The sequence below is a fragment of the Neoarius graeffei genome, chromosome 22 (genome assembly GCF_027579695.1).
Source record: "Neoarius graeffei isolate fNeoGra1 chromosome 22, fNeoGra1.pri, whole genome shotgun sequence".
Lineage (NCBI taxonomy): Eukaryota > Metazoa > Chordata > Actinopteri > Siluriformes > Ariidae > Neoarius > Neoarius graeffei.
Genome location: NC_083590.1, coordinates 42,681,410 through 42,696,148, shown reverse-complemented (window position 1 = coordinate 42,696,148; position 14,739 = coordinate 42,681,410). Strand labels below are relative to the sequence as shown.

Here is a 14,739-nt window from a genome sequence, read left to right as displayed (position 1 = left end):
TGTGTAGAGGCAAAATACTGAGTAAGACTGACATTTGGGCAAAAACCTAGTCTTAGGAATTAGCTTTTATGAAGAAGTGTGAATTTAAACTCGGGAACGGTTTAAATGTGTACACTGTAAACACGCAGCGTGTTGAATTGATGTTCTATTTTGTTTTAATCTCTCAATTGTTTTAATAGATAGGCTTTGCATGCTCTCTCTATCTTCCTGTCTTACACTTTAATTTCATTATTACACATCTTGACTGCATCAAGATTTCAGTGGATAGTACTGTTATAAGCTAGTGAAATTAGCCTACAGCTAATTCTTTTGTCCCATTAGCATCCAGGGCTAATTGTATTGTCTCAAGGGAACACGTGGTGGCCCTCCCCCACACAAAGGCCTCACAAACACACCTTAGCTAGCCACACGGCTAATTCTTCTGTCTCGTTAGCAAGCTAGGCTAACCTTTTGTTTACCACAGGCCTCACAAACACACCTTAGCTAGCAATCCACAGGCTAACTCTTTGTTCAGGCCACGTGGTAAATACGTTCTATCAGTCTGTGGTTGCCAGTGTCCTGTTTTACACCATGGTGTGCTGGGGGGGCAGCACATCAAAGAAGGACCCATCCAGGCTGGACAAACTGATCAGGCGGGCTGGCTCTGTGGTCGGCATGAAGCTGGACTCTCTGGTGACGGTGGCAGAGAAGACGACTATGGACAAAATACTGAACATCATGGACGATGCCAGTCACCCTCTGCACACTGTCATCAGCAACCAGAGGAGCATAGACGTCGCCAGACCCATTTTAGGGTAGCTCCAGCCACCCTATCTTATGGCAAAGCCACCCTATATTTTTTGCCCTTTTTTAAATTATTTATATTTTTATTTTTTTCCCAAAAAAAACAAAGGCAGTAAAGCACTGAACACGAGCCATCAAGAACGCAAGTTAATCCGAACAACAGTTTCTGCTTGCTTATTTATTGTTTAATGCAATATTATTAATATCGTTATGATTCCTCCTCATTGGCTCTGTGTCAAGCGTCACGTCGAGTGGTAGGCTAGTAGGACTTAAAAAACTACGCGGGCATTCTGCAGCAGGCGCGGTGCGGGCTTCCATTGAGTTGGATTTGCAGAGAGTCAGAATTCTATGCTTTCATTTGCAGACACACACGGTGAGATTGTAATTTGATGTCAGTGGTTTGCATTTGCTTAACTTTACCTAGGCTATATTGAGTCTTCTGTAGAATGTTTACATGATGATTTGTGAAGCACTTGCCCTCTTCAGTTTGCGCAGGAATGCATGACACCTACCATTGTTTTTTTCACATTTTTGTAGTTTAGCTGGTGAAGTTGCTTCAGCAAGCAATTAAATGATGAAAGCAATTTTAAAATAGAATAGAAATGGTGGGAAGTGTGTCCCCAAGGTGTGATGCTCTTGAAATAATGAATTGATTGACAGCCTTAGTAGGTGCTCTGAAAAACGTTCAGTGCGCGCTGTGCGCGCACAATACCTTTTCTCCTCTGGGTGCTAAGCTACCCCTGTCTCTCAAACCTAGTGACGTCCCTGCAGAGGAGTCTGTTCAGTGACAGAATGCTCCTTCCCAAATGCAGGACTAACAGACTTAAAAACTCCTTTGTCCCTCATGCCATCAGACTGTACAACTCCTCTCTGGGGGGGGTAACAGGAGAACAGAGGACGGGAAGGAGCAGTAGCCTAGCCTGACAATAAACAATACTGAACAATGTGCAATATAATGTGCAATATCTCTTCCGTTGGCCCTTCCCCCCCTTCCCCATATCTTATTCTTATTCTTTTTTATATTTGTATATGCAAATACCTAATTTAATTTATCTGGAAGTTTTTTCTCTATTTCTATTCTCTGTTTATCCTGTAATGATGCTACTGGAATTTTAATTTCCCCGAGGAAACCCGCCCAAAGGGATCAATAAAGTTCTATCTAATCTAATCTAAAGTTTGTACAGTACAAAAGTAATGTCATGAGTATCCATAAAAATCATCAGGAGTTTACTGAATCAATGTAATGTGACTTAAAAACATCTAGTATTTGATCATTTTTCGAAGAAGAAGAAGACTTTGTCATATGCACACTCAAGCACAGTGAAATTCATCCTCTGCATTTAACCCATCTGAAGCAGTGAACACACGCATGCATACACACAAGTGAGCAATGAACACACACACATACCCAGAGTAGTGGGCAGCTATGCTACAACATCCAGGGAGCAGTTGAAGGTTAGGTGCCTTGCTCAAGGGCACTTCAGCCCAAGGACGCCCCATGTTAACCTAACCGCATGTCTTTGAACTTTTGATTTCAACACCATCGTTGCACAAGATCAGAGCACAAGCACATCAATTGCAAATACAAGAAATTGCTTATTTGTGTCACCACTTTATTGTAAGACACAATTTATTTGGATTTTGTTCAAATGAGCTGAGACACAGACTTGGATTAAAGTAAATGTTATATTGTGAAAGACAAATGCCAAGCACTTCCTGTCTCAATCATGGATGTAGCATTTCCTGTTTATATTGAATCATGTTTCTGATTGAATGAAGATTCAGAAGAAGTATCAGAAAAATGGCAGAAATTCTGAAATCTTAACAAATGGTAACTCACTAGTTGATGTTAATCTAAAAAATAAACAACAAAAATAATGTTCTTTCTTTGGATTCAGAAGCTACAGATAGCAGTAAGAAGCCAATTATGAAAATGAGTTGACAAAGGTTTAATTTTCACCAAACAGTGGCAGCAAATTCTACATATGAAGGAAAATATTTTAAGTAATTAATTAATTAACCATTTGATTGATTGATTGATTGATTGACAGTATTTTTTTAAACATGGCTTACCCTTTTGTCAAGACTGACTGAATACCATTTTAGTGATGTTTGGTATCTGGGACATGTTTTCATTAGTTTAGTTTGTCCACAATTACATGTTCAAAATTGTATTTATTTGTAGATTCTTTAACAATGGCATTATTAAATAAAATTCCAATTTCATGTGTTTCATGTATTCATTACATCCCTTCACTTTTCATCTCTCTATTTACTATATTTTAAGTCTTAAAGCAAACCATGTTGAAAATGATTCAATTACTGTATAAACATCTGCAAATAATTTAAACTAACTCTATCCTTTTTCATATTTTGTGAGAGTAGTAGCCAAAATCTAACACATATATACTGTACATATATCATAAATACTGTATATGTCAGATATTAGTGAGTAATGTTTAATATGTAAACATTATAACCTTATAATGAAAATTAGTCAAAGCACGTCATTTTTCCTGCCCCAAGATTATTGTTTTTAACATGATATAAGGGGGCTGCTGACCACACCCCCTTTACATGATGTCACATGAATTAAGTCAAGTTATTGAAGCTATGAAGCGCTTCCATAAACATTAAGGCCAAAAATAAATGCTGCTAAGTTTAGTTATTCTGATTTACCTTAATTTGCAGAAATAGCAAACTACTGAAATAGCAGAAAACTTTTGACAGTATAAAATCAGAGCATTCCTTTAACTGGACTCCAACATTTCTGCATAGGTGCGAGCAGCTGTGTGTACACAGTCACACATGTAAACCCTCTTCTGTGGGGCACAGTAAAGCATTCATCTTACTATTAAACTCTGCCTTTTTATGGGTGAAAAAAAGTTGTTTCCCCCTGACGTTTGTGGTTACATAAACATAACTGAACAAAGCACACACTCAGGGAGACACTAAGTCTTTCACTCACTTCTGAGTGCTTCATAATAACCCATTCATTAAAGATGTTCAGGTTTTCTTTCAAATACATAATGCTTTGAAGCAGTAAATGCAGCATTGTTACAGCTGAAGAGATTCTCTTTTTGTTTTAACTTTTTTTATCATTAGCAACAAAACAATGATTGTGTAAGAGTGGATACAAACTTATTTAGCTATTAAATTCAAGGTCAACATACTGTACACATTCAGTGTAAGTGATCAGTTAACCTGTTTATTAAAATGGTCCATTTTTTTTAATACCAGAAAAAGCATTAATTGACACTCTAACCTGGACTCTGCTGTGTATGATAATATACAGAAAAATAGATATTGCTCCAGTATTTGGATTGTTCCTATTTACACTATGTTTGAAAAACATGTAATCAAAAACAATCAAAATTATTTTACAGAATATATTTCTATATTTAGTTGGGGAAAAATACACAAGCATATTGTGTTTAGATAGACTGAGGCCTCGCTTGTTTCAAAACTCATGCTATAAGTGGAGGCTAAGAAGTAAGGACAGGTGACAAGTAAACTTATCACAGGTCTATTGTAACATATAGGTTTATATTACAAAATGTTCCATTTTATCCGGTTCATTGTATTAGTCACTGACAAACCTGAGTGAAATGAAATGAACCTGTCGCCTACAACAGCAGCATGAACCTGCACTCAGCCCTGATGGAAAGCACCGTCCTACCCTCTGTCTCCTCCTGGAATATCTGCGCGCAACCAGGGCTTTAACTCACATACAGGAATGTGCTCTTTGTATTATATATTTGAAATTATGAGAGCGTGTTTTATGCGTATACACAATATTTCATCATTTCCGAATGCAACTATCTCTCTGTGATCTCTCTCTGTGCGCTATCTCCAGTGCGTAAAAGCACAAAGAAACCAGCGCGCGCATAAAGGTGTGAGAGTGCTGCTGAGAATTTCTGGTTAAAATGCGCACGTTCTGTAGCTGTGTATGCACACATAACAATGTATCTTCAACATATACATCTTACCTGCTTGTGCCCGGAGAATTAGGCACAGGACGAACGCAACAGTTAGCAGGAGGGCTAAAGGGTCTTGGCTCCACGGTCTTCGTTTCATCCGAATATCCATAATTTCCAAGATTTGGTGAGACTACAAGGCAGGACAGCATACAGTTACAATAAATAAATAAATAGTTAAATCCGCTTTAAAAACACGGATTTTTAACGCACACCCACCTTTTTTAAACTTTTGCATCAAACTTAAATAGTAAACGTGAACTTGGTTAATAAATTTGACGCTAAGGACCCATTGAGTCAGGAGGAGTGAGTGAGGAGTTGCGGAGAGAGCAGAGAGAGACTTGGAATCACACTTTCTCTCCTCCAGTCTCTCTTTCACTTCTTACTTTACTCCCTGAAAAGCTGGAAAGGATGTGTAAGTGACAGAGGAGAAGAGAGAGTGACTGAGAGGAAGAACGTTAGGAAGGGGGAAGGGAGGGGGAAGGGAGGGAGGTACACGCATAACCACACTAATCACAGGCTACACGTCGGCTCGGGACGAACCTCAGAACAGATGCACTATTGTGCCAGTTCTTTCCTCAGCCTCGTTACTTCTTTAAAATCATCTGAGTGAATCTGTTTACGATGCGAAACTGTACCTTTCCTTATTTTACATGAATTCACGTTACCCAAACATACAGTCAAAAATCAAGAACTATTAATAACATTAAAATGTCCTTATATATAAACTATTTCCCTTAAATCACAATAAATAAGTTGTGTCATTTATGTATTCTCTGCAAATATAATAATAGAACAATTTTATTGTAGCAAATGAACTGAATAAAAATTACCGTTGACTTATTATAATAATACTCTGGGGTACTGATCAGAAAGTAGGGAGTTCAAACCCCAGCATCTCCCAGTTGCCACTGCTAAACCATTGAACAAGTCCCTTAAAATTATCTGTTCTAGAGGCCCTGTATCATGGCTGACCCTGCGCTCTGACCCCAACTTCCTAACAAGCTGGAATATGTGAAGAAAGAATTTCACTGTGTTGTAATATAGATGTGACAAAAAAAGAATAAAGTCTTCTTCTTCTTCTTCAAGAATAGTTTCAGAGTCACATGACCTGCACTACATGATGGTATCTCCTCAAGAAAATATACATATTATATGTGCAGTTTTTATGCAAATATCTAAATATCATATACGGTACCTTAGCCATCAAAATGTAAGAAATGTTACAGATTTTACAGAGATTGCAGATTTAAAGGATTAATTACAATTGAACTGCTTCAACTCCCAGGATTAACAGGTCCAGGCTCACATACCTCTTGGTCATCATTTACACAATGTTTCCTTTAATTTCACTGTAGTCAGAATCATTAATGGGCAATTCTGCAGCAGAGAGCCCAAAATTATGATATTAAGATTGCCTTAACTTGTCAGCTCAGTGATATTGCTAAAGTATGGAATACAAGGGGCGGCATGGTGGTGTAGTGGTTAGCACTGTCGCCTCACAGCAAGAGGGTCATGGGTTCGAGCCCAGTGGCCGGTGAGGGCCTTTCTGTGTGGAGTTTGCATGTTCTCCCCGTTTCTGTGTGGGTTTTCTTCGGGTGCTCTGGTTTCCCCCACAGTCCAAAGACATGTAGGTTAGGTTAATTGGTGGCTCTTACCGGAGATGTGAATGTGAGTGTGAATGGTTGTTTGTCTCTGTGTCAGCCCTGCGATAACCTGGCAACTTGTCCAGGGTGTACCCTGCCTCTCGCCCATAGTCAGCTGGGATAGGCTCCAGCTTGCCTGCGACCCTGTAGAACATAAGTGGCTACAGATAATGGATGGATGGAATCCAAGGCAAAAAGTATTAAAAACCATATTTAAAAATCATCACCCTAATTATAGCAGTGTCACATCAGAAAAGTCTTAGTTTGAATTTTAAGAAATGAAAATTCAGTTTTTTTCTGATGTAATTCCATTCCTGTCAATCTTCTCAAGAGGCAAAATGGACTGTGGAGAAACCAAAGGTTTTGTGCATCGCATTCATCTGACTGATGACAGACCCTTTCGGATGCCATACAGGCGAATACCACCAAGCCAGTAGAATGAGATGGAGGAGAAAGGAATAATTCGCAAGTCGCACAGTGATTATGCATCTCCCCTCATGTTGGTCTGGAAAAAGAATGGTGACTTAAGGATCTGTACGGACTTCAGGTGGCTGAATGCACGGACTGTCAGAGACGCCTACCCACTGCCTCACCAGTCGGATGTGTTAGCTGCTCTGGGTGGGAACGCCTTCTTCTCCACTATAGACCTGACATCAGGCTACTATAACGTGCCTCTGCAGGAAGAGGACAAGAAATACACAGCCTTCTCTTCACTGTTTGGCCTGCACGAATACAACAGACTTCCTCAGGGCCTATCCAACAGTCCAGTCACATTCATGAGAATGATGATGTCCATCTTTGGAGATGAGAACTTCAAGAGTCTGCTGTGCTACTTGGATGATCTGATGGTGTTTACCCTGTCTGAATCTGTGGCTCTTCAGCGCCTTGAAATGGTCTTCTCACGTCTGTCCAGTCACAACTTAAAGCTTGCCCCTAAGAAGTGCTTTTTCTTAAGATGATCTGTTAAGTTCCTGGGCCATATCATCTTTGAGGAAGGCATTAAGACAGACCCAGACAAGGTTGAGACCATTAGCAAAGTCCAGCAGGTCGATCTGATGGAGGCTGATGGACAGGCACCATGTCCAAAGAAGATAAGGTCATTCCTTGGTATGGTGCTGTATTACCAACACTTCATCGAGAGATGTTCTGCTAAGGCCAAGCCACTCTTCCAGTTGACATCAGGATCCAGCAAGCAGACTCCTGTGAGACAGGGGAGAAAGCCTAGAAAGAGAATGTGCTATGCTAAGCTCACTCCCGCTGACTGGACACCTGTGTGTCAGAATGCATTTGAAATACTGAAGTTGGATCTGCTGCAGAGTGTGACTTTGGCCCATCCATTCCTCGACCAGCCTTTCATTTTGGCCATTGATGCGTCCTTTGATGGAGTCGGGGCAGTTCTCTCTCAAGTCCCTCCAGGAGAAGAGATAGCAAGACCTGTAGCCTTTGCCAGCAGAACACTCTCTCGCTTACAGATTAATTACCCTGCTCACAGACTGGAGTTCTTTGCATTGAAGTGGGCTGTCTGTGAAAAGTTTAGCCGTTGGCTTAAAGGATGTCATTTCACAGCCTGGACTGATAACAACCCTTTGACATACATCTTGACAAAACCCAGGCTAGATGCTTGTGAGCAGCGCTGGGTGGCTAAACTCGCATCATACAGCTTTGATCTGAAGTATGTCCCAGGCTCCAGAAATGGTTGTCGCTGATGCCTTGAGCAGAGAGCCATATGTCCAGTCTTGTATAAGCCACCGCCTTCTCACAGAGCCATATGTGTCACTCCTGAAGAACGTCAGTGGTGTTGGTGATGACACTGTCCAGCATGTGTTCAAGTACTCCAACAACCATCAGATGGTCCTCAGATCAGGCAAAGATCCACACAACACACCCAGTAGTGGAACTGGTTCAGTCGAAGCTCCAGAGATTTCAGCTTTTTTCAGTGCACACCCCACTGGTGGCCTGAGTGAAGTGGGCCTAGCTGTTCCTCAACTGCAGCAGGCTAATTCCCCCATCCCTCACAGCAGTCTTGTAAGCCAGCAAGGACAAGATGGGACCATCAGTCAAGTGCTCTATTACATCAAGAGACGTTGAAAGCCATCTAAGAGTGAGAGTGCAGATGAACCCTCCAGTGTACGTCAGCTCCTGAAATGCTGGGACAAGCTGATTATTCGTGATGGTGTGCTGTGCAAGGTGAGGAGAGATGGCAACATGAACAGACAGCTTCTTCTATTTGTGGTGCCTAACTCCCTCAAGGCACAAATTCTGAATGGAATTCATGAAGCAGCTGGTCACCAGGGGAAGAGCCGAACCCTGGTGCTAGCAAGGCAGAGATTCTTCTGGGTTGGAATGAAGTGAGATGTCGACGATCATGTGAAGAACTGTCATCGCTGTGTTGTGGGGAAGACCCCAGAGCCCAATGCCTGTGCCCCATTGGAGAATATCAGAGCCGATGGAGTTGGTCTGCATTGACTTTTGGTCTGCGGAGGTCAGCGATGGCAAGTCTATGGATGTGCTGGTCGTAACAGATCACTTTTCCAAGATGGCTCATACATTCCTCTGTAAGAATCAGTCTGCCAAGCAAGTAGCTCAAAGACTCTGGAATGACTTCTTTCTCGTCTATGGCTTTCCAAAGAGGATTCACTCTGACCAAGGAGCAAATTTTGAAAGCAAGTTGATCAAGGAACTGTTGTCTCTGTCAGGTGTCAAAAAGTCACACACGACACCATACCACCCCATGGGCAATGGCATTGCTGAAAGATTCAACAGGACCCTTGGATCCATGATTAGAACTTTGCCTCCGAAATCTAAAGCCAAGTGGCCTCAGATGTTACAACTTCTCACCTTCTGTTACAACTGCACAGAGCATGAGATGACTGGCTTTGCACCCTTCTATTTCATGTTTGGTAGAGTCCCTCGTCTCCCAGTTGACATCCTGTTTCAAAGCACCTTCTGATGAAGTGGTAATGGACCACAGTGAGTTTGTTTCCCGCCTGAAGAAAGACCTGCGTGAAGCGGTGCAGATAGCACAGAGACACAGTCAGAAAGAACAGACTCAACACACCAGGCTCTACAACAGGAAAGTCAAAGGCTCACCACTTGCCATTGGAGATAGAGTGCTCATTGCAAACAAAGGTGAAAGAGGTAAAAAGAAGGTAGCTGACAAATGGGAATCTTCTCCATATGAAGTTGTGGCTGTGAATTCTGACATAAATGTCTACAAGATCAGAGATGTGAGTGAGGGTAGTCCACAGAAATCTGCTGCTCCCTGTTGACTTCCTACCACTAGACAAGGTGCAGGATCTCCAGTCTAGCAACAGTGATGAGGCAGTTCCTGAGGTCAACCCTCCAGTTGAAGATGGTGTAGGTGAATGGACTGCACACTGGGTGCTGAATAGCCCTGATGACTTTGAGTTGGAGGAGCGTCAAAGTCACCACACTGAAGTGCCTGATGTGTCTGATTGTGTGTTGGAGTCAGGTGACTCAGCAAGTGGCATCGCAGGTGAAAACAGTGATCAGTACAGTGATATGCTCCCTGTGAGTAATGGCCCACAAGAAGTGGTATCCCAACCAGTAGTCCTCACCCATGAAGACACCATGTTAGACAAACCTGCTGTATGCGCTCAGCCCCAGAGCTTTGAGAAAGCTGTTGCACAGACGAGGCAAGGCAGAGCTATCAAACCTCCAAAGAGACTCATATGTGAGATGAATGAACAAGTTCTTGACACTTCAGAGTCCACAGTGAACTCTTTTATTTCTCTAGTTAGAAGCTTGTTAAGTTAAACACTTAGTATTGGATGTCATTTTTAGTTAGACAACACAGGATACGGTTAGAAGTATCAGACACAGAGTTTTAGCAGAATTTGAGGTGTAGCAGGCATTTCAAGAGTCTACCTTTTAGTCTGGGGTATGGCGCCATCCCATTCTTTGAGTACTCCCTAGTTGGAGGATTTCTTAAGTGACAGCTTTTAGATTAGAGATTAGATAAAACTTTATTGATCCCTTTGGGAAGGTTCCCTCAGGGAAATTAAGATTCCAGCAGCATCATTACACATAAACAGAGAAAAGAAATAGAGAAAAACTTCTAGATAAATTAAAATAAATTAAGTATTTACATATACAAATATAAAAGAATAAGATATGGGGAAGAGAGGAAGGGGGAGGGGGAAAGGGGGGAGAAGTGGGGTTAGGGTAAGAGTATGTGTGAGTGTGTGTGTAAGCAGGAAAGATATTGCACTTTATATTGCACATTGTCCGGTATTGCTTATTGTTAGGCTAGGCTAGGCTAGGCTACTGCTCCTTCCCGTCTTTAACTCTTTAGTGACATACAAGTCTTCCTCCTTCTCTCCACAGTCTTATCTAAGATCTTTTTCTCTCTTTTCTTGAGATTATCTTTATGGTACATCCCCAATTTAGCAGGATTTAAGGGGGGTGTATGTAACGGAGTTAATAAAGAGTTATTTAAATTTTATATTAAATCCTGCATAAATTGGTTGAGACTTTTATTTTGTAGTTTTTCTGTACAGTTTTTCATTGTGGGCAAAAAAGAGCTTTTCACTGCTGCAGGTGGACTCCACATGCATTCCCACCCTCAATGCGTTATTTTACCAACCCATGTGCAGGAATAAACTGCTTTATTCACTTGGGAGTCTTCATTCAGAACACAACACACCGCAGAGTCAACCAGAGCCCAGTAACATATGCTTTAAAATGAATATCAAGCAAAGGTGGGAGTCCAAAAAATGCACATTGTTTCCAACAAACATTTTTTTTAAACTGGAAATAAGCAGAAACAGATTCCACACTAATTTTAGATCACTATTTAAATTTAAACAAATGTGTGATATTCACCGTGTTAACTGCTTTGTACAAAAGCATTCTCTGTTAGTCTCATCCTTTCCACTGAAACTCATGTTCAGATGACACTCTGATGGATTTGATCTAAAATCGAACATCAGGTTTTATACACACTTGTGGAGTCCGTGCCAGCTGGAATGCACACTGTCATTAAAGTGAAAAGTACAGAATACTAAAAAAAAAAACCTCTGAAATCCATGTAAATATTTCTAAGATTCTATTTTTCACTCGGGTTATTACTGATAATGTTATTTGTAATGAAATTTTTTTGTGTTAAATAAAAAAAGAAAGGGAAACAGGGGCATAGAAGCATTTTCACTTGTGCTTTTGACCCCACTGGAGCATTCTTGTGAGCTGTATTACCAATTTTCACATTTATCAAACATGGACTCAAGTTGGCATCACACTCAGTCTCAGTGACAACAGTGCAATAATAGTAGCAACTGTGACTTATTTAAATTTGATAGAAGCTATACTGAACAGGATTGAACATTGCAAATGTAATTGAAACTAAGTTAAAGGTAACTGATACAAGGTATAAGGTATCATACAAACCTAGGCAGAAACATAGAGGTAGAAAGCTGGAAAAACAAATACAAATTATGGCTGATGGTTTAGAGGTAAACCTTTTTGATGCTTCAACATGGACACTAAGGTAGCATGAGTAATGCGTAGACAAAAAAACTAGAAGCCAAGAGCAGCTGGTAACCCTTGCCCTGTGGTCATGTGTTTCAATCAAAGATTACTCAAAGGCAGTGGCCCCAAAATTGCAAGCCGTTGATGAAAACCTCTCTGCAAGCACAGAGAATGAACAGTCTCTGCTATTCCCTGCCACATTAGAGCAACCATTAGTAGACAGACCATGAATTTTACGACACAGTGGGGACTGGCTCATTTCCATAGAGTATAATTTTGATGGTTTGATGAAACTAAAAGGCAAGACAGAAGAAGGTTAGAAACACATTGACTGAGCTTTCTACGAGGTGAACTTTAAAAGACAGACTTAATAGATTCTGTTTCAGAATGTTATAGTTCTGGGAAATTAATTAGTTTGGTAAATTGTTGGTAAATTGAAATTGATCCAAGATGGTGGCGCCCTAGATCGCAGCGGCCACACCGGGTCTCAATCAAATATTTGCACACAAATGCACAATGCCAGTTTACACCTGTCTTTATGTTGATTATTGTACAACCCCGATTCCAAAAAAGTTGGGACAAAGTATAAACTGTAAATAAAAACGGAATGCAATGATGTGGAAGTTTCAAAATTCCATATTTTATTCAGAATAGAACATAGATGGCATATCAAATGTTTAAACTGAGAAAATGTATCATTTAAAGAGAAAAATTAGGTGATTTTAAATTTCATGACAACAACACATCTCAAAAAAGTTGGGACAAGGCCATGTTTACCACTGTGAGACATCCCCTTTTCTCTTTACAACAGTCTGTAAACGTCTGGGGACTGAGGAGACAAGTTGCTCAAGTTTAGGGATAGGAATGTTAACCCATTCTTGTCTAAAGTAGGATTCTAGTTGCTCAACTGTCTTAGGTCTTTTTTGTCGTATCTTCCGTTTTATGATGCGCCAAATGTTTTCTATGGGTGAAAGATCTGGACTGCAGGCTGGCCAGTTCAGTACCTGGACCCTTCTTCTACGCAGCCATGATGCTGTAATTGATGCAGTATGTGGTTTGGCATTGTCATGTTGGAAAATGCAAGGTCTTCCCTGAAAGAGACGTCGTCTGGATGGGAGTATATGTTGCTCTAGAACCTGGATATACCTTTCAGCATTGATGGTGTCTTTCCAGATGTGTAAGCTGCCCATGCCACACGCACTAATGCAACCCCATACCATCAGAGATGCAGGCTTCTGAACTGAGCGCTGATAACAACTTGGGTTGTCCTTCTCCTCTTTAGTCCGAATGACACGGTGTCCCTGATTTCCATAAAGAACTTCAAATTTTGATTCATCTGACCACAGAACAGTTTTCCACTTTGCCACGGTCCATTTTAAATGAGCCTTGGCCCAGAGAAGATGTCTGCCCTTCTGGATCATGTTTAGATATGGCTTCTTCTTTGATCTATAGAGTCTTAGCTGACAACGGTGGATGGCACGGTGAATTGTGTTCACAGATAATGTTCTCTGGAAATATTCCTGAGCCCATTTTGTGATTTCCAATACAGAAGCATGCCTGTATGTGATGCAGTGCCGTCTAAGAGCCCGAAGATCACGGGTACCCGGTATGGTTTTCCGGCCTTGAACCTTACACACAGGGATTCTTCCAGATTCTCTGAATCTTTTGATGATATTATGCACTGTAGATGATGATATGTTCAAACTCTTTGCAATTTTACACTGTCAAACTCCTTTCTGATATTTCTCCACTATTTGTCGGCGCAGAATTAGGGAGATTGGTGATCCTCTTCCCATCTTTACTTCTGAGAGCCGCTGCCACTCCAAGATGCTCTTTTTATACCCAGTCATGTTAATGACCTATTGCCAATTGACCTAATGAGTTGCAATTTGGTCCTCCAGCTGTTCCTTTTTTGTACCTTTAACTTTTCCAGCCTCTTATTGCCCCGTCCCAACTTTTTTGAGATGTGTTGCTGTCATGAAATTTCAAATGAGCCAATATTTGGCATGAAATTTCAAAATGTCTCACTTTCGACATTTGATATGTTGTCTATGTTCTATTGTGAATACAATATCAGTTGTTGAGATTTGTAAATTATTGCATTCCGTTTTTATTTACAATTTGTACTTTGTCCCAACTTTTTTGGAATCGGGGTTGTACTTATATAGCTATCTGTTTAGCTAGCTAGATGTCTAGATAGCTAAATGTCTACTGAGATAGGTATAGAGTTATTTTTTTTAAATCTATTATTTTCTCTGTAAATGCACCATGGGGTGCCTGAGGGAAATTGTATTACAGTGTGCTGTATACTTGAATATGGACATATTGACAATAAAGGTCTCTTGAATCTTGAAATGCTCAATGGACATTACTCCATCATCCACTGAGAAGGCCATTTGTAAGTTAAAGGACACTTCATTCTATGACGTGAAATTAGCCAGGCATTTAGTGTCACCAGGAGCTGTACTTATCTGTATACCAGGAGCCAGAGTGCTCAATATTGCATGTAATTTTAGGGTTTTAGGCAAAAACAAATATTCCTAGGTAGTTATCCATATAAGAGCTAATGGTTACTCCTTTGCATGTCAAAGGTAACTAAGCATAGTCTGATGCAGTAATATGCTCTGGCTCCTTCCCAATGAGGCATAGTGATGTAATTTACAGCAGCTTATGGTGACTGAACTGCTGGATGTTCAGGTGGTGCTCCAAAAACTGTGGGCTTGATAGATAACTGGAGTACTTTTGAGGACAAGTGTGGCTTTTTAGGGCAGGATGGTATCCATTCCACTCAGGAAGGTGCTAGTCTCTTGATTGGCTCCAGCTACGTTCACATTACCTGCCTGTAG

At 40.7% G+C, this 14,739-nt stretch overlaps 1 protein-coding gene across 1 annotated transcript in view; it reads right to left on the bottom strand.

Moving 5' to 3' along the window:
• The window catches only part of col11a2 (collagen, type XI, alpha 2), a 239,729-nt gene extending 234,575 nt beyond the window's left edge, over positions 1-5,154 (bottom strand). Inside the window, exons 1-2 of the mRNA XM_060904819.1 lie at positions 4,980-5,154; positions 4,773-4,893 (exon numbers count right to left, since the gene is read on the bottom strand). Coding sequence (XP_060760802.1) covers positions 4,773-4,872 — 100 coding nt within the window. The 5' untranslated portion in view covers positions 4,873-4,893; positions 4,980-5,154. The remainder of the gene's footprint in view (positions 1-4,772; positions 4,894-4,979) is intronic.
• Positions 5,155-14,739: the final 9,585 nt, after the last annotated feature.